This window comes from Choloepus didactylus, chromosome 9 (assembly GCF_015220235.1).
Source record: "Choloepus didactylus isolate mChoDid1 chromosome 9, mChoDid1.pri, whole genome shotgun sequence".
Lineage (NCBI taxonomy): Eukaryota > Metazoa > Chordata > Mammalia > Pilosa > Megalonychidae > Choloepus > Choloepus didactylus.
Genome location: NC_051315.1, coordinates 69,330,301 through 69,350,983, shown reverse-complemented (window position 1 = coordinate 69,350,983; position 20,683 = coordinate 69,330,301). Strand labels below are relative to the sequence as shown.

The window sequence follows — 20,683 nt, the reverse complement described above, 5'->3', positions numbered from 1 at the left end:
AGAAGCTGAAAGTCTTTTTTGTTAAACTGGACTCTTCATAATGTTCTTTGATGTGGCTTCTTGAATTACCCAGCGGCATAACCACAGTTTTGCTGCATCATTCTTGATCCCTGGTAGCATGGAAAATCACAGGCAGGTGGAGCCAGCCCAGGAAGTGGAACATCTAACGTTTGTACTGACCATATTTATTATATACAAGGATCTTCTGTCAGAGTTAGACTTTCAGTTGCAGTAAGTTACACAGATGTAACCTTATGAAATCTCCCACTAAAAAATCATCTACTGTCTGAAAAAGAACTTAAAAATTATTCCTTCTATTCAGAACAATTTTTTTTTAAATCTGCCAAAAGGTGTTATTGGTTTTCCACTAAACAGAGGAAGATGGTAATTTACCCATGCCTTTGCTTTTCTTACCCCTCTTTATGATTCTGAAAGTGTTAAGGATGAAAAGCATTATTTTGTTTTAATATCTTTGTAAGGAACTGTTAGATCTTAGACAAAATATGTACTTGTTTAAAAAACAATAGAAGTCAGTTGAAGTATCTGAATCACAATAGTATCAAGGCAACCAAAATGTTTTAGGGATTATCTCTGGTAATATATTGTTTCTTTCCCATTCTCCTGTTTTATTATTTTTTATAGTACTTATCACCTATGTAGATGTCTTATTTTTTTTTTAAGATAACTGCTTTACTTCCCACTAGATATCTTATTTATTAGTTTAGATATATAGTTTTATCTCCCCAACTAAAATGTTGGATTTTGAAGGCTTGTTCTCCTATGTAACCGCAGTTGCTAAATAGTACACGACAAGTACTTAATGAACTTTTGTTACATGAATAAATTTTCAAGAAAATATAATAAGGATGTGAGCAAATTGGAAATCATGCATTCATAAAAGTGTAATGTGTTGGGAAGGAACAAAAATTCCCAAAGACAAAACTATGTATTTTAAGTTAATGTGAAACTACCTTTAAAAATGTTGCAACTTTTATTGTAAGAGTGATCCAGAGAGGGGACATTATTTTATGGCAGAAACACAAATCTGTATGCATTCTGTAACTGTTCCTTTTTCTTCTTCAAAAAAATAAAACCAAGATGGAATTTTGCCAGAAAAATTACTGGAAAATGGAATGCAGGATGTTTCTTCATTATTCTGTTCATCCTCACTGTCAATGGAATATACAACTTTTGTTTGATGAATTCCAGAACTTTTCAAAGAGGGCCTAACAATATGGAATTTGAATGAAAGGTATCAAGTTTTCTAGATGCATTTAAAATAAAACAGACCACAGAAACAAAATGAAACTCTGTTGTTTCATTATATCCTGCTCCCGGGAAAGAAAAAGGGATGAAATTATTTCACCAGCAACAATTTCTAAAATGTTCATAACTACCAAATGGATGTTCAGTGGTGTCTTCCTGATACGCCACTTCCCACATATTTCAAAATTCAGAAAGGCGTTGTGCTGCACTCTGGCTGCTGTGGCTCTAGGCTGACTCCACTTATATTTTTCAACTCCTAAGAGGTGGGACTCTGTAAGAGTGGGGAAGGATGAAATCCCCGAGTTCCATTAATTTCTGCAGCAGTCAGATTCTGCCTATTGTCAATCAGCCTCAAAATACTTAGGAAACTACAACATTTTGATAAAATAATATAACAGTAGCTTTTTTGGATCTGGAACTTAGATATAATGTGACTTGTTTATGATTTTCTGAAGCATGTATTGTATTCTTTATCCAGTTCTGAATGACTGATTTCCTTTTTGGTGGGGTAATGGTATCCCAGTGGAATGGGGCACCGTTGATGTTGTGGTTTACAAGGCAAAGAGCTGGTTTCAGCAAAGTGCTGAGGATTCTTGGGGGAAGCTCCTTTCCGACATTTGACTCTTGGTTTCATCAGTAGTATGTGAAAGAGCAGCGTGCCTTTGTCTCCCTTTCAGTGGCAATGATGGTGCTCATTAGACCCCTGTCAGGGTGCTTCCGGTAGGAGAATGCAGTGTCAGTAGGGCGAGTGTCAACTTTTACACACTCCATGTGCAAAAATGCAGGTCCCTTGGTAGCAAGCAATCCCAGTGTAATGGTTCATGTGGTTTATTTTTATTGAGCCTTCTGATTTGAAATCCAAAATAGTACAAAGTTATATGATTGAGCTAATTTTGATAATGATATGAGATTGTATTTCTTGATCTTAGAGAAATTTGCCTTTTTTATGATTGTATCTGTTTTGTTTCTATTTAATTTTTCAAGGATTTGAAAGAAAGCATTACAGTAATAAAAGTGCATGTGACAGTCAATTTATTCAAACACCATAATTACATGAAAAATAGGGTGGGATGGAGGGGGATGGAATGTTTTAGGTGTTCTTTTTACTTTTATTTTTATTTCTTCTGAAATAAGGAAAATGTTCAAAAATTGATTCTGGTGATGAATGCACAACTATATGATGGTACTGTTGAATGATTGTACACTGGATGACTTGTGAATATACATCAGTAAAACTGTATTTTAAAATTGTGCATGTGGTCAGAGTACTTAATAAAAGGTGAAACCTTTTTTTGAAGTGCCTAGTGAAATACTGCTCACCAATGATGCAGTTATCACTTTAAAATGCGTTGTTTTATGAATATTTGAAGTTCTAATGAGGTCCTATTGTCACATTCTTTTGCATAAGCCTAATATTAAAAAGGAAGGGATGAAAATACTCATTTTTTTGTTGTACTGCTATAATTCCATAATATAACAGTTTAAAAGTTGATGCTTTGTCAAACTTCCAGAGAGCCTTTAGTCAAAGGGACTTAGAAGCCAACGACCTCTTTTCAGTAAATCTGGTACAGGTGCAAATGATGACCACCACCTGCTAATGTGTAACCTCTAAGTATTCCTGAAACTTTATTTTTCTTTCTTTTTTTCTTTTCCTGTTTACAAACCAAGCAACTACAATGGGGAAGAGGAGTGCAGCCCCCAATTTTATTTATGGCTTCCCTGAAGTTACAATAGAATTGAACTTATCCTAGGAACAGCCACAAAGAGAAAAACTGGGCTTATTTCTCCAGGAAACTTTGACTTAAGCACTAAGCAGACCTTATGCATACTTTGAGTAGGCAACAGCCTTCAGGGCTTCAGAAGCTCTGGGATCACCTGTCCTTTCTTCCAAAACCCCACACCCTACAGCAGTAATACACATGACAGCCATCATCCATGTGTAGTGTTCCTTAGGAAAGAACAGCATGGGGGCAGTTAGGAGCTTAGGCTCTGGAGATGCCTGCCTGACTTTGATTCCTGGCTCCAGCACCTACAAACTCAAGGGGACAGGTTATTGAACCTTTCAAAGCCTCTTAATTGTTCATCTGTAAGAGGAAGATAATAGTATCTGCCTCCATGTGATGGTAGAGACTACACGAGATAGCCCCTTAATACAGTTCCTGGCACATAGTAAGAGCTCTTATTAGGGTATTTATTATTGTTATTACACAGGTAGAAAAAGGAATTAAAAAGCAAATAATCTGGGGAGGATAACACATTGATGGCCCTGTTAAAAGCAGAACTCTGAAAGTGTGAAAAAATCAGAAAAGGGAAAAAGTGACCAAAGTAGAGAAGGGGCAGAGAAAACAGACCTTTTCATGTCTTCTCATGCCTCATTAATTGCTTAATGACCACTTCTTTTCACAGCCTACAGTTAGAGTTTGCATTATCCTTTTCACTTTGACTTTTAAAATTATGTACTCTCTGGCATCTCCCATCTGGGACAATATCTGAAATATAGTAAACCTCTAGAAATGTTCCCTGGGTGGTTAATTTTTAAATTTCTTAAAGTCAAAAACGTGGCTTCTACTTCTGTTTAGTAGAAAAGCTAGTAATACCTAATATATTCTCTAATAGGAGCTTACCAAATGCTTTTTAGAACATCGGTTAAAATAGATGGCTGAATTTAAGGTGAGATTTCCCCATCTTTCAAGAGTAGTATAGATACCCAGCCATTTTACCACATAGAAACAAGCCCTGGATAATTCTTGAGTGATCAGTTCAGTTTTTAATTGGGTAGTGCTCAGTTCACCCCATTCTCAACTCTTGATAGCTAGTTAAATCATTTTATTCATATCCCTTGAAAATTAGTTGGGATTGTTGAAAAGTTGCAATTCTGCTTTCTCTGTCTAAAGTTCTATCTAGCAAAATTATCTAGACTCTAGATGTCATCTAGTAGCAGGTCAAGTCTCTTGATCATGTTGGCCATATTGTGGAGACTCTTCTCCCAGTATACTCATTTACCTTTAGTGAAGTGCTGCAGTGTGTTTCTTTTCCCTGTGGCTAGGTTTTACTTGCAGCTGCTTATTTTTATATGATTGCTTACACTGTACAGATGTGAATTTCTTTTTGGTATACTTAGTGAAAATAATGATCTTTGAAAAAATTCACAGATTCCCACAGTTCCCTTAATTTTGATGACTACACCAAAGAGATCTGTTTGTTCTTATTTTGATATTGAAAATACAATAGATGGCATGATAGGGCCAACTTCATTAATTTGTTTTATAAGTGTTATAACAAAATAGTTAATTTGTCCATACATAGCCTCCAATTACCTCCTCTATTCCTGGTAACAGCCACAACCCCATCTTTTAGTTTTATTACCTACCAGTAAACTGCACTAATAGGTTTTGCTTTTCATTTCTACAAGATTTTCATTAGAAAAAAATGGCAAGTGTTAACTCTTGCTGCTTTTGAGTTAGTAAGCACTTCAGGTTTTTTAATCAGAGAAGAGCAAGGCAAGTGGATTTTTTAAAATTTCATGTAACTGTGCTTGCTAGCTTCAAAATTCCAGATGACCACTTCTAACTTTTACTTTTTTAGAATAGAAGAGGCTTATTTGGGGCCAATAAATTCCTCCAGGTAAGGAATCTTGGTAGCTAGAATTGCGTGGTAGTTTAGGGTTTTTGTTGTGTTTTTTTTTTTTTTTCCCCTTAAGAAAGCTTCTATAAAAGGTTGTAGTATTATTTACCAATGAATCATAATTTTCTCGGTCAGCAGAGAGCTTATGCAATGTAAACTAGCATGAGATAATTTAATGTAACTACTTAATAAGATTTTATTCATGTAAGAAATATATATTATGAAAGTCTTTTTATGCAGTTTTATTGAGATATATTCACATACCATACAGCCATCCAAAGTATATAATCAGTTGTTCACAGTACCATCATATATAGTTGTGCATTCATCACCACAATCTATTTTTGAACATTTTCATTACCCCAAAAATAAAAAAAAATAAGAATGAAAATAAAAGTGAAAAAAGAGTGCCCCAAAGGCCCCATACCCCCTCATTATTCATTCACTTTTTGTCCCCAATTTTCTACTCATCTGTCCATACACTGGATAAAGGGAGTGTGAGCCACATGGTTTTTTGTTTTTTTTTTTAATTCATTTTTATTGTGATATATTCACATACCACGCAGTCATACAGAACATACATTCAGTTGTTCACAGTACCATTATATACTTGTGCATTCATCACCAAAATTAATTTTTGAACATTTTCATCACCACACGCACAAAAATAATTAGAATAAAAATTAAAGTGAAAAAGAACAATTAAAGTAAAAAAGAACACTGGGTGCCTTTTTTTTTTTTTTTTTTTTGCCCCCATTTTTATACTCATTCATCCATACACTGGACAAAGGGGAGTGTGGTCCATATGGCTTTCCCAATCACATTGTCACCCCTCATAAGCTACATTTTTATACAATCGTCTTCAAGATTCATGGGTTCTGGGTTGTAGTTTGATAGTTTCAGGTATTTACTGCTAACTATTCCAATTCATTAGAACCTAAAAAGAGTTGTCTCTGTTGTGCATAAGAGTGCCCACCAGAGTGACCTCTCGGCTCCTTTTGGAATCTCTCAGCCACTGAAACTTATTTCATTTCTTTTCACATCCCTTTTTGGTCAAGAAGATGTTCTCCATCCCACAATGCCAGGTCTAGATTCCTCCCCCAGAGTCATATTCCACTTTGCCTGGGAGATTCACTCCCCTGGGTGTCAGATCCCATGTAGCCAAGAGGACAGTAATTTCAGAGCCACAAGGGTTTTAAAATCACACAGTCACACTATATAAGCTATATAATTATACAGTCATCTTCAAGAATCAAAGCTATTGAATTGCAGTTCAACAGTTTTAGGTATTTCCTTCCAGCTATTCTAATATACTAAAAACCAAAAAGGGAAATCTATATAATGCATAAGAATGACCTCTCGACTCCATTTGAAATCTCTCAGTCACTGAAACTTTATTTTGTTTGATTTCTCTTTCCCCTTTTGGTCAAGAAGACATTCTGAATCCCACAATGCTGGATCCAGGCTCATCCCTGAGAGTCAGGTCCCATGTTGCCAGGGAGATTTACACTCCTGGGAGTCAGGTCCCACGTCAGGGGGAGGGCAATGAGTACACCTGCTGAGTTGGCTTAGTGAGAGAGAGGCCACATCTGAGCAAAAAAAGAGGTTCTCTAGGGGTGATTCTTAAGCACAATTTTAAGTAGACTTAGCCTCTCCTTTGCAATAACAAGCTTCATAAGGGCAAGCCCCAAAATTGAGGGCTCAGCCTTCTAAATTGGTAGTCCCCTATGGTTGCAAGAATATCAGGAATTCATTCCCCAGATGGGGAAGTTTAATATTTCCATATTTTCCCCCAGTCCCTCAAGGGGACTTTGCAAATACTTTTTTATTCTCTGCCCATATTACTCTGAGATACATTAGGACTTCACACTAATCTGTACAAACCAATCAAATCTCACCCCCTATTCAAGGTTCCATGTAATTATGTTGTTACTGACCATACATTTAAATTATATAGCATGCTACAGAAAATACAGATTTTGCACTAAATAAACATCCTTTGGTCTCACACAGAAGTTGAAGTTTTAAATCATAGTCAATATCATCCCTTTAGTCTGATTTACCTTAGTCCTAACCAAGTCCATTTTGTTCATATCTCTAATTGAAGTCTGATCTCTTTTTTCAGCGTCTTTAACAATTGCTGTATGAGGTAATACTGACATTCATAGCTGCCAAACTCTGGTTCTGAGTCTCAGGTGTCACACAGGTACCCAAAGTTCCAGGGACCAACCAGATTATACACAAAGAGCTCAGCATCTCAGAATTTAGAAATAACCATTACACTTTGGAATAGATGTGACTGCTATAAGGGCTTACAATCTAAGAACCTTTACAATAAGCCTTCCACTGCTAACCTGTGCTCTCAGATTCATTTCTCAGTGTTTGCACAGTATAGTTAGTCCATATTAGTGAGGCATTATGATGTTTGTCTTTTCATTTCTAGCTTATTTCACTCAACATAATGTCCTCAAGGCCCATTTCCCTAGTTGCTTGCCTCACTGAAGTTAAAGTTTTTTGAAAGCGCTTGTTCATTTTAACAATCAAATGTCTATGAAATGTGAATTGAATCTTTGAAAATGAGAGTATGTCGTGTGATTGCAATACCTTTAATCACTTACCTGAATATTCTACATGTGAAATCATGATTTTAGATACATATTTTTGACTATACAAAATTGCATTACTCATATTTTAGAATTTATAAAAATGTTTTTATTCACCCTGAATGTTTTATTCATCCTGAAAATTGGTGATTGAGAAAAAAGGGATTATCATTGGTTTAGTTACACATATTGCATTATGATTACAGAGAACTGACATTGCAGTAGTGGAGGAAAAAAATTGTTAATATACATTAACATTATAGTTATTGTTTTTATCTCACTCTTAGAGTACTATAGGAAAGCTAAAAACAAAAATTCAGCATTTTATCACTTTATACTTTAGAGAAAAAGATACCTACCTGAAAATGTTCTTTGTGTTATTGCCAAGTCTGTAGCCTGCTGAAATGACTCAGACATACGTAGTTATTCCGTCAGATGGCAAATACTCAAAGCATCAGCTAGACAGTATCTGTTTTAAGGTATCAAATGAATTGGCAAATGAAACATTGTTTTTCAGGTCATTTAAAGTCTTCTTTCAGCTAAATCCTGTCCCCCCCAAGTGATATTTGAATGAGAAATGTAATTATAGAATTCCCTAATAAGCAGCAGAGGAGGATAAAAGATTTAGACAGGAAGAAAAGTGGATCTTTTCCAGGAATGTATATAAGGAAATAGAAAATCAGAGGGAAAATAAGGAAAATCTGTTCCAAGTGAGAAACATGGAGGAGAACATTTTATATAATTAGTGGTAAGTAGTTCAAAGAATGGAAAAGGTGGCAAGAGTTAATAAAGGTGACAAGGAAGAGGTAAAAGGACTGTGTTTATTCAGTTGATTTTATGAGGATGATTATGATTATGGATGTAAACTAGAGAAGCCAATTCTGGTGAGAGATTTAGAAGGAACCTCCTTAATTTGCTTTTCTGAGAGGGGATCCCTGGGAACTCACCTGCCTTTATATTTGATATGCTCAGCCACAATTCACCTTACAGGAGGGCAAGCTCTCAGCCTTGGGTACACAGAGGAGATGTTTTCAGGCTGATGGGGTGCAAATAAAAGATTTGAGCAGAATAAAGTTGTATCAGGAGTTATTTGAAAAATTATGTAGGCATCTAACAATTTCAAAAAGCTAAAGGGAATGTTTATATTCAGGGATGGTGTTAGAGCTGCCTATAGGAATCTTGGTTAACTAAAAATTTGAAACTAGATTTTTGTCAGATGTATCTGTTGTCTTAGTGTTTCCATATTGTGGTATGGGAACAACTGTGACATATACATTTATTTTGGGTGATGAAAGTTTCATTTTTAATGTTAATTTTCAATATATTGATTGCAATGAGTAATAGGAAAGAATATATGATTAAAACTATGATTTTATGAATTTTTTGTTTAATTTTTTTAAAAGTTTATTTTTTTCTTTTTCTTTTTTTTTTTCTTTATTAGGGAAGTTGTGCATTTACAGAACAATCATGCATGAAATACAGTATTCCCATATACCAACCTATTAACATCTTGCATTGGTGTGGAACATTTGTTACAATTGATCCTAGAACATTTTTATCTTTGTACTTTTATAACAATGTATAACTGTCCATGGTTTAACTTAGGGTTCACTCTTTTGGTAGTGTAGGTCCATGGATTTTTTTTTAATTTTGTATTCTGTCACCATATATAAAATCTAAATTTCTTCTTTTAATCACATTCAGATATATATTACAGGGCTGTTAATTACATTCACAATTTTGTGTTACCATCACTCCCATCCATTACCAAAACATTCTCATCAATTTCAGTTTAAAGAAAAAAATTAAGTTAATAGTGATACAACAGTATGTAGATAAGACAAAAATAATGAAAGTATTACACAGAAAACTCATGTATATTTGGGAAATATTCATATAGTTTTATCTTGTGTAGTTCACACATCAGCAGTTGTAAGGTATTTTTCAGAGCCTGGGAGCATAAAACATCTCAATAAAATGCTGTTGTTTTTTGACTTTGCAGAACAGTATGATTTTTTCAGCCTGCTAATATAGTTACTAAGCTATGTTATTTTTTAAGCCTGTCTAAACTGATTTGTCATCCCTAGTAACTAACAGAAAGTCTAGTTTCTTGTTTTGCAAATGGATGGATAACACTTAAGTGTTTTCACTTGTGAGCAAAGTAAACCGATGAACTAGGGTTTATATTCTGACCTTTTGAGATTTCCTTTGCCCTGTGGAGGGTTTCTTCCTTTATTCTCACTTAAAAAATCTAATACAATCTATTATGACCGTGAACAAAATGAATCCCAAGATTTTCCAGAAATATCTTATCTTTAGTACTTAAATATAATACTCTTAATAATTTTTTTTCTTTTTACTTTTTAAATTGTCATACATACAATTGAATTTTGGTAGGGAATATATAGTTCTATGAATTTTAAGACATGTATAGATTTCTGTAACCATTACTGCAATCCAGATACAGGGCAGTTCTACAATGCAGAAAACAACCCTCTTAACATTTTTCATTCCTATATCATAAGTGTCTGGAACCACCATAACTGTTGTTTATAGTAGGAATACATTGTCCTGTTATGTCTCTTTAACTTGTATCAGAAAATAGGCTATTCAGTGTTCTGTAATTCTTCAGTCCATCCTCCTTTGTAATGTATTTAAGCTCTTCTAATTGCAAATTTTGTACTTTGTTGACTTATAATCATGATCAGGAATAGTATTCATCTCTCCTCTCTATCAAATATCAACTAATCCAATCCTAAACTCTGACTTCAGGAGATTTACTAGACGATGGCATTAGTAAATCTGTCCTTGTTCATGTTACATCTGTTCCTGAGTAACGCTTTGTTCATCATCCGCATTGTTTTTTGAACTGCCAGTTGTCTGATGTTAATGCTGGAGATTATTATCTGGAGTACACAAGAGAATCACTGCAGCATCTCTCTTTTTATAGGCTCTGCAGATAGCAGTGTTTCTTTTTATGAGTGTTTTAATGGCTTTGTGCCATACTTTTTCTGTGGTCTAATACTTTCATCACTGCATGTTTCTCTATGTATAGTACATGCAAACCAAGGGGGAGAAAGTTATAGGTTACAAATCAAAACTTTACTGGATCAATATTTAAACAAGGGTTGCATATTAACCAATCTATTATGGGCATTTGAGTGTACAGTTGTGACATGCTTTTACAGTAGAACAAATTTCAATCTATAGTACATGAATAGTAATAACTTATTTTAAAATAAAAATCAATATTTTCTGAGCTGTGATGTCAACCTGTAATTTATGACTTTGACATAATCAAAAATTCAGAAACTTATTTTTTCATCTTTAATATTTGTCATTGGGAGCATTTGAGACGATCTTAATTAAGCACCATCACCTCAGATGGGTAAAACATTTTTTTCAACCCTGACTTTTGGATCTTAAATTTTCTTATTTTATGATTCTTTTAAGGTTTTTCAAGCCTTTTTATATAGATAAAATACTCTTGCTATGTGGTGATTTTTTTGTTTTATGATTTCTGACTAGATTTTTGTTTTTGTTATTTGTTTTTATTTTTTATTCCTGGAGCCAAAACAAGCACATAACTATTGCATGACATTCTTTATTATCCTTGTTTGAGAACTACAAGTTAAAACTTAAGGAATAATGCAACTACTTTTATTTGCGCACACAGTTTTTGTAGATAAAAATTCACTATTTTATCATTTCTTCTTCAGATGGATCCTGTGCAAAAAGCAGTCATAAACCACACATTTGGAGTGTCCATTCCCCCAAAGAAGAAGCAAGTTATTTCTTGTAATGTCTGTCAGCTTCGCTTTAACTCGGATGTGAGTATCACCTTTACATTGCTTGTGTAGTTTGTCAAGCTGAAATTCTGATTGGTCTGAATAGGTACATCTCTTCATATTTACATACTTTCTAGCAGCCACTTCTAGTGATAGCCCACTTGATTCAGTGTGCCAAATTTCCAAGAGATTTGAGTTCAACATTAGAAACTTGAGCAGTAGAGTCAGTGGCTAATATCAACAATTAAGGCTTTCTCAATGAAATCAGTCTCATCTACCATTTTACACTTAATCCCACCAATTATATTTACTTGTCAAAAATATTTGAAAGGCAGAAAATATGAGAAAAATGTTTAATGCAATATAAAATATGGAAAAAAGATTAAAATGCACTGAATGCTGAAGAAAGCCAATGTTGTTACTATTGATATCAAATGGCGCATTTCATGTATGTGCCGAATCTTGTTAAATATATGAGAGAATAATATACTGTGCAATTTATATTTTCCAAGAACATGGAAAAGGAAAGAAAACTTCACAAATTATTTTATATAGCCAGCATAACCTTTCTGCTAAAAAGATAACACGAAAAGGGTACACATCAATCTCTTTTATGAAAGTAAATTTAAAAATGTATAAACAAAATAATAGGAAATAAAAATAAATAATATTAGAATATTTTTGAATATCATTGACCAGGTAAGACCAAAGATCAATACAAATCTGAGTCTGGAGGCTACAGCTAATATGCAGTATTTCCAGGGTTACTTGACCCCAGAAGTCATTTTCCAAAGAGCATGTAGTAGGATTAATGTTTTTTTGGAAATGCTAAAATAATAAATGTCTTTGTTTGAATATGCCATTTAAGTGATATTTTGATAATTCTGCATAGGAAGCATAATAAAAGATATAGTACTGGGAAAAAGATATGTTTCATCATGATTCGTAAATTTGTATTTAATGCAATTTCAATGAGAAAAATTTTTGGTACCTGATAAAATATTTTTAAGGCCATATTCAAGAATTAAAATGTTAAGTAGAGATACATGGTGTTAATTCTTCTGAAGTCACCATATTGTTAGGATGTCAGTTCTCCCCAAATTGATCTACAGATCTAGCACAATATAAATTCATGCAGGCTTTTTTGTGTGTGGAAATTTGTCGAGCAGATTCTTAAAGTATATAGAAAAGCAGAACTGTATAATAACCAAAACATTTTTTTAAGAAAGGACAAAATTGAAGGACTCCCACTTTCTGATTTCAGTACTTACTATAAAACCTACAGTAATTGAGACTGGTATTGTGAAAGAAAAGACACATCAATCACTCCGAACAATATAGTGAGTCCAGAAATAGAACACACCTATATGGTCTGTTGGTATTCAACAAAGTTGCAGAGGCAATTCAACAGAGAACGGCTAGTCTTTTCAACATGTAATGCTAAAACAATTATATATTTATATGCACACACAAAAAAAGAACCTTGACTCCTACCTCTCACAAAATAAAAAATTAATTTAAATGGGTCATAGATCTAATTATAAGCCCAAAACTATAAGACTTCTAGAAGAAAACACAAGAAAATCTATTATGATGTTGGATTAGTCATAGATTTCTTAGGAAATAAAAAGCATGAACTATAAAAAATTTATATATTGGACTTCATAAAAATTAAAAACCTGTGGTCTTCAGATGCACTATTACACTGCTAAGAAAATGAAAAGACAAACTACAGTCTGGGAGAAAATGTTTGCATAACACATATCTGTAAAAGGACTTGTAAACAGAACATATAAATAACTCTTAAAACTCAATAATAAGTAATATATGGGCAAAAGATTTGAACACTATACCAAAGATATATAAATGTCAAATAGGCACATAAAAAAAGATGCTCAACATCACTAGCCATTAAGGAAATGCAGATTAAAAACTGTAGTGAGATTCCAGTATACTTATTAGAATAGTGAAGATTCAATTGGTAATATGAAAGGGCAGAAATCAGGAACAGCTCAAACTTTGGTACACTGTTAGTAGGAATGCAAAATGCGGCTGCCCCTTTGAAAAATAGTTTGGTAAAATTTATAAGAAGCTTTATAAAGTTATACCTATATTTCACATATCACCCAGCAGTCCCACTTCTAGGTATTTAATCCAAGAGGAACGAAAACATGTGTTCATACATATGTGCTATTTATAGTAGCTTTATTCATAATTGACAAAAACTGGAAACAACCCAAAAGTTCATCTACTGGTAAATGGATAAACAAACTACAGTATAGCTATGCATCGGAATACTACTTCAGTGATCAAAAGGACTGATGCATGTTACAACATTGGTGAATCTCTAAACTAGTGTGCTAAATGAAAGAAGCTGAACACAGAAACTATTTACTGTATGGTTGTATTTATATAACTTTCTGCAAAAAGACAAAACTGTAGTTATATAGGGAGATTAAAGTCTGTGTAACTTTATGAATATAAGATGAAAATGTTAACTATTTAGCTATTTACAAAATTAATGCCCACTTGAAAACATGCTCTATCTTTACCACTAGCATTTGTACCACAGGAGTGGCAGATGTTGAAAACATCTCATAATACAATGCAAAGAGATTGCAAAGTGAAATTGCAAAAATCCTGCATAAAAAACAGAATTTCATGAAGTTCACAAATGTGATGTTAGAGAACATTTTACAGTACCACTGAAGAATGAGAATCTTCCTGTTAGAAGAGTTAGCAATTTGAGAAAAGTAACAGGGCTGATGATAGGCTCTTCAAAACAAAAGGTTTTGAATAAAGTGATTAATGGAGTTTTGAGGCAATTATGAATTGAATTAAAAAATAATAAGTAATGTACTTACATGATACAAAATCAAAGTAATTTTAAATGATGCATTGAAAAGTTTTGTTCTACCCCATTCCCCATCCTCCCACTCCCCATGCCATTCCTTATCTGTTTCTAACCACTTTAATATTTTTTGCTTATCTTTCTAAAGTTTTTTATGCAAATATTACCAACTATTAATACATATTCTTTTTTTTTTTTGCTCTTTTATCCCTAAAAGGTAGCATACTATTTACACTTTATTTTGACTTGCATTTTTAATCTAACAGTATATCCTGAGAATTTTCCCTACCAGAACAGTTTACCCTCATTCTTAGATATGTAGTCAGAATAAGGCCCGCCAAAGATGTTCATGCCCTAGGAACCTGTGAATATGGTAAAGGAGAATTAAGGTAGCAGGTGGAATTCAAGTTGCTAATCACCTGGCCTTATATATCTGGTGGGTCCAGTGTAATCCCAAGGGTCCTTAAAATTGGAAGAGGGAGGCAAGAGGAAGTCATAGTGATGCAATGTAAGAAGGACTTGAGCAGCTTTTGTTGGTTCTGAAGATGGAAGAAGGGGACCACAAGCCATGGAAAGTGGGAGGCTTCCAGAAGCTGGAAAAACAAGGAAATAGATTCTCTCCTAGAGCCTCCAGAAGGGAATGGAGCCCAATTGTTACCTTGATTTTAGCCTAGTGAAACCCATGTCAGACTTCTGACCTTGAGAACTGTAAGCTAATAAACTTCTGTTGTTTTCAGCCAGTAAGTATGTGGTTAATTCATATACAGCAGCAATAGAAAACTAAGCAAGTAGTCTATTTGTGGATGTTCCATAGTTTATTTAACTAGTCCCTTATTGGTGGACACTTAGGTTGTTTCCAGTCTTTTGGTATTGCATACATTTTCAGAGTCAGTAAATGACAGTACTAGGACATAAATTCAGATCTCCATCCTCTAAATCCACAGCTCTTCCTAATATATTATGTTGCCTCACATAATAACTTGACTCATTTTCCAAGCATTTATAGAGCTCCTACTGTATACCAAACACTGTGCTAGGCTCCAGAGCCCAGCAGCAGCTTTTACTAGCAAAGAGTATGAATGAAAATATCCAAGTTTTGTCCTTGCATAGATCCTCTTAGAACATGTTCCAGGTCTGCTTCTCTGTACTTCATTTTTCCATCCTTCAAGGCAGCATGGTGTAGAACATTGGACTGAAAGTCTTTGAACATGGATTCAGGTCCTGATTCTGAGCTTGGTAAATCACTTCACCAGTGTGGGCCTCAGTTTTCTTATCTATAACAAGACTTAAAATGCACTATATGGTCACATGTTCATGTGTGCACATTTGTCCATGTCTCTAGTAGTAAATACGAGCTCTTACCTATAACAAGACCTAAAATGCACTATATGGTCTCTGAGGAGGACCATTCCAGCTCTAGGATTAAAAATCATTTCAATGGCATCTTTGTTAGGAGGACAGGGTATATTAACTTCTCTGACTTACAGGTGGAACAACTAAGAGCCAGAAAGGATGAGTAAAACTTTTGCTTTTTATTTGTATCATTGGGGAAAGAGGACAGTAGGAATCTTTTTTCTACACCCCAGAAGAGCTCTGGGAGTTCACCTTTGACTTGAACTCCATTCAATGTCAGTCATTTTCTTCATATTTACTACTAGAGACATGGACAAATGTGCACACATGAGCATGTGACCATCAATTTCCTTGTCACCACTCAAAAACTCCTTTGATAATGGAGAAAGAAATTAAATTTCTGAATCATGTTTAAGCTCTCAGCAGTAAAGCCACTAAGTCTGGATGGCAGATTCACAAGTGTGATACATACGTGTTTTCAGTGTTTAGTAATGGTGCTATAGTTGGCATAACCAAGCTCCGAAACTGAGCATTTTTTATTTGGGGGAGAGTTTATTATTTTATAATTACCCTATTTACATTTTAATATAAGAATTAAGAAGATGCTCATCCTTATTTTCTTTAATAACATGTCTAAATCAGCCTGAGACTGAATTGGCATCGCTCTTCGATGTAGAAAATGTTTGCTGAAAAATCTGGAAGGCAGATTTGCACAGTAAATAGTCTGCATTCTGCAGTTCTCCTTTACCCATATAAAATCTACCAAAGCAGGCCTCGTGCATTAAAATTCAATGTGACCTAGTTTAAGTGTCCCATATCCTGCTTTGTCCAGCTTTTATCATCTCAGCAGAGCCCCACTATTGGAAAGTAAAAGGCTACAGCTTTATTTACACAATTCAGTGTTATGTAAATGAGCAAGCATTAATCACAAACATTTCCCAGATGAATCTTTACAAATTAACACCATTAACTTTGCCAAGGGGCAGGCATTGCAATCCAGGAATAATGTGTCTTTCCATCTGATTCCCAGCGATTTGCACAAATTTGTGCAGTACCCCAATCCCTAGTTTTTCTTGGCCTTTTCTTTTCTGACCTGGTTTGAGTTGAGCACTGAATGAGGTTGTTCTAAGCCTGAAGGTTTCTTCTCCGTTGAATGAGCCCACTACATATGGTCCCATAGGCTTTCATTACTTATTTGGAGCTAACACATTTGATTTTTCAGATTTACAGTATTACCTTTTGAATAGCATCATAAACTTGGAATCACTTATACTTCACATTTTCTTTATTTTATCTTACTTTGTGGTACCTCAAAGTTTTGTGAATTTGTTGTTGCCGCACGTGTTTGGTTTTTGGTTTTTGGTTATCCAAAATCTCTCATTTTTGACCCACAGTTCTTTTTGTTACACTCTGTTTCTTCAGGTCTAAAGACATAAGAAGATGCCCTCATGCCATTTCCTTGATTTGTGTTAGACTGATTGCGTACAATCAGTCTAACACAAATTAATGGTTTGTTTAGAAGTTAAAATGGCAGGCTGATCAACCATTTGCGTGAACATTTCTGTGGGTGACATGAGTCTTCTCTTCTTTACTGTAACCTCTCTGAAATTTCAGAAAGTACAGTCATTCAGTAATCACCCTCAGTTCCCATATGACTGCAATTGGTGTGTAATTAATATGTCCCCAGTGCCACCTCCCTCTGCATTTTGCATCTTGTCATCTTAGCAAGTTTCATTTGGATAAGGTCACTTAAGTTGCACCCTCCTGGGTCGGTCTGTGATATATATTGGGGGGGGGGGGGTTGTATATGTGTTTTGGGCTTTAATTTTATGCCCATTTTCTGTTTTCTAATTTAGCAGTTAATATAATAAAACAATACAAATTCTCATCCATCTTGCATAAATAAGCTGCCCCCATCTACCATCTGCCACATAAGAGGCCTTAGTGCCCTCTCTGCTAGAAGTCCTGGAATTCTCTGACATCCAGCAAAGATGCTAGAATTCATGAGATTAGGGAGGACCCCCAACTTTGGGTCCTAAGTAAACTCCCTTTCCACGTGCTCTTGGCTGATCCTCCATCTCCTTTGGCCACTGAGCCTAGCTTCCCTTCTCTACCAGCTGCCGTGAGACAGCAAGTCCCTGCAGCAGCTGTGGTCCCTTTTCTGAGAAGTCAGAGTGGCCATGAAACAGGAACTCTGTTAGAAACCATATTGAAGATGTCCCTTACAGCGAAAGCAGAAGATGCACTCAGCTACGAAGCTGGGTTTTTCTCAAGGATCAAGCTTTCTATCTGTCATTATACAACATTGTTCTAGGGGATTCTGCATTTTGCTATTTACTACCCAGTGCTGGTTTTCAACTCGAGAAATTCTATCTGCATGTTATCAGTGCTTCTCTTCCCATGTCAAATTGTGTTCTCTTCTAAACCATCACATGCCTCATTCCTTTATTCTCTAACACAAAAAGTATAAAAAACTCACTATTTTCCCTGTCCCTCTTAGACATTGGTAATATCTTGTTAAACTTTTTAAAAGTTAACAATTGGATTCATTGCTTTAAATTTAGAGGTACTTCACTTGATAAAATATCTAGAAAGTTAAAGAAAACACGTTGAGCTTCTTATTTGAAACTCTAACCAGCAAACTGTGTTTCCCGAATTTCACACTATGTTTGATGGTACCTTACCATATCTGATATGTCAAGGAAAACTTTAAGCATTCATCTTCCAATATTTGACCCTCCTCATATCAGCACAGTCACATATATCCAACAAATATCTAACACGTGTTAAATTCTATACATTAACTGTTCTCTCTCCCACACATACATATTCCTTCACTGAATTCCTTCACATCTACTCTTCTTGAAAGCTCTTGAGATAGTAGCCCTTTTATTCATATAACTTTATACTATATTTATAGTTATAAAATTGAATATAAATTATTTATATACAATATATATAAATTATGTAGGTATATATAAGATTTATGTTTTTAAAAGAATTGGTGCTGGTAAGAGGCAGAGTTTTAAGACTACTGGCCCCTAGCCCACCAGGTTTCACTTATGCTAAAAGCAGTCTCCCATTCAGAAATAAAATAAATCATGGAATTTGGACCTTATTGAAAAGAGACTTTATGATGAGGGGGTTGGAGAAACCCACACTTAAACTGAAGTCTGCAGTGGGAGATTAAATAAAGCAATGCCACAATGATATAATCTCATTGCTGGGTTGGGAACTGAAAAGCTATTTGTAAAGTTTACATCTTCTATAAGCAGTACGAATTATTAGATAAATGAATAATTTTGTAAATTTGAAAAACCAACTGTTCTGTCAAGAAAAAAGGTGCTGAAGATGGAAGGAGTCAGATAGCATCAAATGGAAATCTAAAAAATGATAGCCTGCTTTTGTCAAACATTTTACATTTTTCCCATAAATAAGACTATTTATATTGATTCTTAGGTTTGGAGGGTAGTGAAGCAGATAGAAGGTAATTAAAAGCATAAATCTCAGGAGCTTGGGAAGGTAATTCTCTGCTTCACAGACAGAGCTGACAAAATGATGAACATTTTTTGCTTCAACATGACAGAAATATAGCGTGATTATAGGGAGCAGGGACATACTGTGCAAAAGTTTTGCTCAATAGCTGCTGTTTAACAAAGCCCTTAAAGTTTAGTCAGCTTTTTTTCGAAGCATATAGTAGTTACTTATTAAATTTAAAAATTCTGGCTTCCAAAGTAGTGCTGTAAGATGACAGAAATGTTACAGTCTTTCTCAGCACTACCTTATTTTAAATGGGTATTTGGATAATTTTCAACTGATTTTAAATTCATCATTAAAAATAGATGTCTAGGATAAAAGTGAAGTTTTTTTTAAATGAACATTATTATTTATAAAGAAAAACTCATCTGATCCTATAATTAACTGTTGGAGAAATTATGCAATACACATAATTTGGTATTTTCCTGACTTTTCTTAAAATACATAGATGCCTCATATAACATGTTACTTTACCTATTTATATGTGATCAATAATATTAAAAGTTGTAATGATCAGCCTACTGTGAAGTTGTGAAGAACAGTAAATATAGATGTTATAGGGAAAGTGGCAGTACCCACTCCTACTTATCAGAATACACTCTCAACAGAAAATCATTAAGTATTTATGATTCATTACCAAATGCTACAAACTTTGGGAGGTTTCCATTAAATGTTGGTTTGCTGATCAAACATTAATAAAACCTTTTTTTAAAAATACTGTTCATCCTTGATTCTCCTGTATAAAATTTCTCTGTTAAACTCTTAGTCAAAAGTAAGATCCCTGAAAAGATTTTTGAGTCATTTTGTTGATGATTTTTTTTCCACCTAAAAGCTATCTTGCATTTGTGGGGTTGGGAGGAGGCTGCTAAGAGTTTATGTCTTTTCCTTCTTCTCTTGGTATGGATTTCTTTTATTAAAATTGGTTGTGGAATCCTAAACAAAGAGATAATGTTTCACTGTTTCTGTTGTTTTGGATTCTTCAGCTAAAAATTTTTTCTACACATAATTAAGAATCAGGTAGAATTTCTGGGCGGAGTGCCTGTAGGTTTCCAAAATGATAGTAGCTGGTTTAAATTTATATTCAGGTTTTATTTAGGACATGCTTGGTTTCCTATAGTGAGTCTTTTACTCTATATGCTTGAGTGGACAATTGGCTATAATTTTCACAGCCTTTACAACCAGAAAAAAAAGTATTATTTATGTAAGACCAAAAAAAAAACCTAAATGGAACAAAAAGTAATCCTGTCTACTCCATTGCTTTCAAGCAAGTGGCTGCTTTAATACAGTTCAGAACATCCTGCAAAAGAGGTAACTTTTAGCCTACTTTCATCTCTCAAGCAGCTCTTCAAATAAAGTGATAGCATTTTCCCTGGAGGCCAGAGAACTTTAGATATTTTTTGATATGGTGGGTCCAGAAAGCCTGACTGGCCATAAGGAACTTTATGACATGTGACATGGGGGAAAAAGGACAGCATATGAGGAAGTATTGCTGCAGCCAATTTCTAAAATTTCAAGCTAGGAAGACTTGGTTGGCAAAATAGTGTAGCTGGTTAAAGTGAGCTCTTCAAGGAGAGAAAAGAAGCAATGAACTTGGCTAGAGACAGAAGGGTGTTAAAATAGTTCCTACCTAGATCAGAAGGTCTGAGAACTATAAGACAAGG

The 20,683-nt window shown here is 34.5% G+C and overlaps 1 protein-coding gene across 4 annotated transcripts in view; it reads left to right on the top strand.

Moving 5' to 3' along the window:
- Positions 1 to 20,683, top strand: part of ZNF385B (zinc finger protein 385B) — a 449,758-nt gene that overhangs the window by 370,840 nt on the left and 58,235 nt on the right. For all 4 annotated transcript variants that reach the window (XM_037849744.1, XM_037849745.1, XM_037849747.1 and 1 more), the window contains one exon: positions 11,213 to 11,323. In XM_037849744.1, coding sequence (XP_037705672.1) covers positions 11,213 to 11,323 — 111 coding nt within the window. The remainder of the gene's footprint in view (positions 1 to 11,212; positions 11,324 to 20,683) is intronic.